Source organism: Babesia bigemina, scaffold Bbigscaff_72753 (assembly GCF_000981445.1).
Source record: "Babesia bigemina genome assembly Bbig001, scaffold Bbigscaff_72753".
Lineage (NCBI taxonomy): Eukaryota > Apicomplexa > Aconoidasida > Piroplasmida > Babesiidae > Babesia > Babesia bigemina.
In genome coordinates, this window is record NW_012237259.1 from 1 (window position 1) to 6,472 (window position 6,472).

At 44.1% G+C, this 6,472-nt stretch overlaps 1 protein-coding gene across 1 annotated transcript; it reads right to left on the reverse strand.

Moving 5' to 3' along the window:
- Positions 1-950: 950 nt before the first annotated feature.
- BBBOND_0004320 (hypothetical protein, conserved) lies at positions 951-5,792 on the reverse strand (the record flags this gene model as incomplete). Its single annotated transcript, XM_012915264.1, has 1 exon — positions 951-5,792. One exon carries the CDS (start codon positions 5,790-5,792, stop codon positions 951-953), a length of 4,842 nt encoding a protein of 1,613 aa, XP_012770718.1.
- Positions 5,793-6,472: the final 680 nt, after the last annotated feature.

A 6,472-nucleotide genomic window follows, 5' to 3' on the forward strand; every position in this document is an offset into this window, starting at 1 on the left:
CGATGTAGAGTGGGTTAAGGGGCGATGCAGAGTGGGGTAAGGGGCCACGTAGAGTGGGTTCAGGGGCGATGTAGAGTGGCCTAGGGAGCGCTGCGTAGTGGACTCAGGAGCGATCTTGAGTCGGTTACCGGGCGCTGTAGAGCGGCTAAACGCGCCATGCAGAGCATGCTAGGGCCCGATGTAGATTTGATTAAGGGGCGATCTAGAGTGGGTTAAGGGGCGACGTCGACTGGGTTATGGGGCTATGTAGGGTGGGTTAAGGGGCGATTTAGACTGGGTAAGGGCGCGATGTAGAGTGGCTTCAGGCGGCGATGTAGAGTGGCTTAAGGGGCGATGTGGACTGGGTTAAGGGGCGATGTAGAGTGGGTAAAGGGGCGATGCAGAGTGGGTTAAGGGGCGATGTAGACTGGATTAAGGGGCGATGTAGAGTGGATAAAGGAGCGATGTAGAGGAGGTTAAGGAGCGATGTAGAGTGGATTAGGGAGCGATGTGGAGTGGATTAGGGAGCGATGTGGAGTGGATTAGGGAGCGATTAGAGGAGGTTAAGGAGCGATGTAGAGTGGATTAGGGAGCGATGTGGAGTGGATTAGGGAGCGATGTAGAGTGGATAAAGGAGCGATGTGGAGTGGGTAATAATCACCACTTTGGTCACCATGTCATCGCTGCCGTGACCATGTCATCGCTGCCGTGACCATATCATCGCTGCCGTGACCATGTCATCGCTGCCGTGTCCATGTCATCGCTGCTGTAACCATGTCATCGCTGCCGTGACCTTAACTTGGTCATGGCATTGGTCAACACTTTGGTCAGCACGTTGGTCACCACATTAGTTAACTATAACACAATCACACACAACAATTAATGAGTAAATCAACACAGTAAACAACAATTCATAAGTTAGGTGAGTAGGTGATGCTAGGTGAGTGTAGATAGTAAACACGTGAGTACGATTATGGTTGCAGGTAAAACACCCTGCCCAGTTTGTTAACACGCGCAGCAGCGAGTAGTGATTGAGCAGCAATCCTATGACTCGAGGGACTATGTAGATGCGATTTGATGTGGAGCAGGTCGAGGCGGATGACCATGATGTGGATGAGGTAGAGGATGGAAAGGAGCCAGAGGGAAAGGACAAGGTAGGAGAATGGTTCACGGATTCTCCAGAGGAAGTTGTCGCACTCCTCAAACAATTTCTTGAAGTACTGCGAATTGAGAACATTCTTCAATTGACTACAGAAATCAGAGCACTTCTTCGGCGATGCCTTGTCATTCAGCGTCGACGCTTCACCAAAGACGAAACCGTACTGGTAGAGCGTTGGTGCGACGCCTTTGCAGTCGACGATGGAAGTGCACTGACATTTGTTATTTGGCTTCTCTGTATCAACAACACCATGCTCCCCCTTCTTACACTTATCACCTCTCAGACATCCACGGCATCCCCAGTCCTGGCAGTTGATGGAGCAGAAGGCGTTGTAGAGATTGTTGAGTAGGTCCCAAAACGTCCATGGGAGGTAGATGGCCCAGGAAAGGTAGGTGCTAGCATGCTTGTGGGCGACTACTTCATAAGAATAGTTGCACAGAGATGATACATAGGGCACACAGCTCTTTTTGTTTTGGCCTTTATTACACACGCTATTAATCGTAAGATTTTGTAGATGGTAACTTTCACACGCAGAATGTTTTAGGGCGTCGGAACCGTATGCGTTAACGATGGATTTAGTGAGCGCGTATGAATCCTTATAAAGCTCGACAGATTGCGCTCCGATGGACGACTCAAATGCATACGAGAAAGTATCAGTCTTAACGTATACGGGTTGCTCAGTGTTGATGTACTGCGCAACAGACAACGCAAATCCGAAGTGCTCAGGTAAGGTGGCAGGCGGCATTGGCATAAGAGTGAATAAGCATGAAATATCGACATTATCTAGGAACTTGGTCAGCGCTTTGCATACGTCCCTGCCTTTCTTCGTACTACCGGAGAACCCTCTAAATCCAAGTGGAGTTAGACATGGCATTCCTTTTTTAGAAGTGGACGGACAGGTAGCACATTCGTATTTGCAACCGATTTTGCTGAGCTGATGTGGTAAATGACCAGGTAGACAATCATTCAAATAGGACATTAAAGGGGAAGTTGGTTGGCAGTTTACTTTGATGTTTGCATCGCACGTTGGTTGGCACTTTGGTTGCTTGGTTGGTTGACTCGTTGCTTTGTCGCTTGAGTGGTCCTTGCACGGCCACTTGGCGGGAGCTGTATTCATACCGTACTCGCAGTCGTACCAACCGCGATGTTCAGTCGTGAGGCTACATTGGCTTTTCAAGAAGCTTAACGTTGGTAACATTCTTCGGAGGATGTCAAGGAACATGTCGAGACAGTCCTGCCCGGATGTGGGATAGTGTAATTTCATAGAGTTGTTAGCGTAGTCGCTACCGTAGATTGTAAGTTCATCGCCAGTTCCGAGGATGCCAATCAACACGTCATATGCTTCTGAGCAGATGTGTGTTACTGCTGCTCGTATATTTTCATATGATATTATTCTCGGGTACGCTGGTAGAGATATATCTGCAGCCTGTACTAACGATATCTTGAGGCCATCTTCAACCTCGGTTCCATGCTTTTCTTCATCATCGGGTTCTTGTATCAGTTCAAGTATTGCTACGTCTCGCATAGCTGTATGGACAGGATGATGTGGAAGACCAGAAAGCCATACGAGCATTTCGTATACGTTGCAAGGCTTTCTTGTAGACGTTAATGTGGACAGGTGACATACATCGTTGTAACGGTTGAGGCAAGTATAAAGGTAATCGAGAATGTCGAGGACGCTAGGTGGATGACGATTCCCAGTAGCAGCTTCTTTATGCTCCATCATCTGTTTTCCCCACGTCTCTGCGGCTTGCTTGTCAAATGATTTAACAAACGTGTTGAGAAGATCATCATAAATTTTTCTTCCTGTCATGTCACTCTTGTCTTGCAACTCACCGTGATGCTTACCCTCCTCTGACGTCACACGGTAACCGCGTTTCTCGAACCATTTGCCAAAAACGTTGTGTTTATAAGTGTTGATTTGCTTATTTTTATGTAACATTGAATCCTCTTTCAACTTCTCTAATTCCCCAACCAGTATCTCCACTATCGTCAGGCAGACCTTGGCGCAGTTGCGGCCCTCAGGGGTTAAATCGGTAACAGTTTTGGTGGTGACTTTACTACCGGATTCACCTGTTTTTGAAGGCTCCTTAACGGTTTTAGTAACAGTTAACGCAGTGTATTTTTGACCAGAGTACCTGTTCACGTACGCGTGGCCGAGTTGCTCGGTGAATTTGGCGAGGCCGGCCTTGAGGGGGGCGAGGAGGGGGGAACAAGGGGTCGAAAAGTTTTTGGGAGCGAAGTCATGAAGAGCACTAACAAAGCGTTCAAAAAGGGTGGTAAAAACGTGATCATATTCATTGGATTTTTCAAGATGCTTAAGTAGGTTAATGAGGGAGTCATAGCAAGGCTGCACCTTACCGTAGTAGAAGGAGAAATCCGGTTGATGCTCAAGATTGTAGAAAAGAAATCCATTGACTTCAATAAGTTTTTTGGCAATGTCTTTGAGTTTCCTATCATTCCATCCGTCTCGACTTTGAGGTTTTGGGACATAATCATCTAATCGCTTAACAAATTGTTTATTTACCTTACCTAACAAACCCTTGACGCCCGTCACTTTGTGTTTATCGATTATGCTTTGCATTTCACTCAGCTGGCTTACAACTGAATTTTGAAATGCTTGCAAGTCAACAGCTCTCTGCTCAGCATACATGGCTCGAATTTGGTTCGTCAGTTGCGTGAATGCCGCTTGAACTTTTTGGCCGGTCGATTCCTTCAGTGCGTTAATCGCTTCTTTATTTTTTTCGTGTGATGCATTTAGCGCATCTCGGATTGATTTTACGGAGTTTATTAATTCTTTGTTGCATTGGGATACAGTTTGTTGGATGGTATCAAGCCGTTCACTAAGTGCCGTTTTCAACGCCTTCATATTTTCCTCTGCCGCGCTTCTTTTCGCATTAATTACGACGTCATGACCTACGCCGAAATCATCTTTCAATAGAGTTTCAAGTTCTTTAAGCACACTCTGCAGTCCGTTTGATTCGCTATTTATTCTATTTTGAAGTGAACCGTTGCCTCCTATATTTTTTCCTAACAAATTTCCGAGAGTTTCAATCTTCGTTTTCAGTGTTTCCAAGTGACTAGTGATTTGTTTAGCGTAGTCTCCATTACCGCCTTTAAATTCCTGACCAACAGATTCTACATGTGCTATAATCTTTCTTAAGTTTCCCATTTTAGAGGCTGTGACAAATTTGCTTAGTTCGGTTGCAACTTGCTTAAATCTTGTTACAAGTAATTTGAGAATGTCCTTAACAACCTCTGTGAGATCGGGTTCTTGATGGTGATTACCGCTTTTCACGTCCACTACAATCGCTTTTACGGCCAATTCAATCGATGAATTCACTCCTTTCGTAAGATTATTATCTACCTGATTTGCAAATTTCTCGAATGTTGCACCAATATTCGTGACACTAACACCTCGGAACGTTTCCTGAGCAGCACTGCGAATATCGCTCGAAATGAATCCTGAGAGACTTCGCTTGATTGCATCTCTAATATTGCCAGTTTTCTCGGGTTTTGTAACTCCCTTTAACTTTGATTCGTTGTTAGTAACGTATGCATATATCTTACCGTAACCGACCCCGTCTTCTACCAATTCTGCAATCCATTTTGCTAGAAATTCCTGTACCGCCTCTTCCTTGAACCCATTCGCAAACTCAATGATACCTTTTTGAATTTGTGTCAGACCTTCATTGTTGGGGATTCCATCATTATTCTGTTGCCCATCACCAATAATCTGACCAACCAGTTTCGCAATCTTGAGTTTCATCTGCCCCCATTGCTCATATATGCTACCCGGTGAACTTTCACTTGTTCCAACTCCATTTTGTATCTCAACAAAATTCTCCTGTGCGCTGCTAACCAACTGCAATAGCATTGCCTTATCTGACATTAAATTGCCATGAATATTGCTAACGGCCATTTTTATCTCGTGCAACATACCTAAGATTTTGCTAGTATAATTATTTTCGAAGTCATTGTCTAAGAACTTTTTAGCGATGTCTATATTCTCATTAATTTTCTTAAAGTGCATCCACCGATTCTTGTGCATATTATTTATTTCACTAGACATCTTCCAAAATTCCGCCTTTAACTTCTGCTTTACCTTATGGCATTCATCTTCAATATGCCTATCTAATAAGGTTTTTTCATTTACTAGAGCCTCATCTACAAACCGCACCTGGCCCATTAACGACTCAGACTGGGCACTCTTCTTCAACACCTGCACAGATTTCTTAATTACTTTTGTCTCATGCATCAATGTAGTTTTTAAGTTACTATCTAACATATTAACAATAGATTCAATATGAGTGACATCTTGTTCAATGTCCCCTAGCGTAGTCTTCCACTTCTCCAGTTGCTCTTCCAGTTTCTGCGAAAAATGAATTCTGTTAAAATACTTACCTGATAAATGGTCTTGAAGCCATGATAATTCGATAATTACGTTGCCTGTTTTCTCCCTTACTTCACCTTCATACCCCTCCAACCACCCCCTCACCGCGTCGACAGACGCCGCAAGCCCAGTACGCCCGGAGCCAATATTATCTTCTAATTTCTTAATAACTGTATTAATGTCTTTACTCTTATCTGTATCATAAGTTGTCACTTCATTTTCGTTTTTCACCGCATCAAGAACACCATACAAGAACGCCATCACTGCATCACACAGCCTGTCAAGGTCGGAGTACACAATCCCCTGGCCAGTGTAGCCTTTGGAGTTTTCATCGTAACCAAGAAACTTCTCAAGGCCGTCACATAAATTCTCTAGGAGCTTTTTAGGATCATTTTTACTATTCTTAAGTTTCTCATAAAATCCACAAAGCTCCTTCACCTTCTTCAAAGCCTCCAACTTGGACTGCAATTTGGCTGGGTCAGCAGAGGGAGAGGGGGAAGTAGGAAGATTATTAGGATTATTAGGGCTATTAATACGTTGATTTATGTCATTAATTTCTTGAGTAACTCGCTGACTAAGCTCACTAATTTTCTGGTTGTCACCAGCCTGGTCAACAGACTTGACAGACTCAGAAAGCTTAGTAACATGAGAAGAGTAAGCATCATTTAGGTCAGTTTTAAGATCTTCATTAGTGTCGAAATAAGCTTTAATAGCATATATAACAGCTTCCTTAACACTCTCACTCTCACCAACAAATCCGCCAAGCTGTCCAGCCAGGTGACCAAGGCTAATGAGCTTGGAGTCAATGTCCTTCAAGGCTCTTTTAGTAGCATCATCATAACGACGGGAGTGGGAAGTAACAAGTTATGGTCATAATTAATGGAGGTCATAGCGTTAATATGGCGAAGTAATTCGAAGGATTTGGAGTTAGGATGAACATG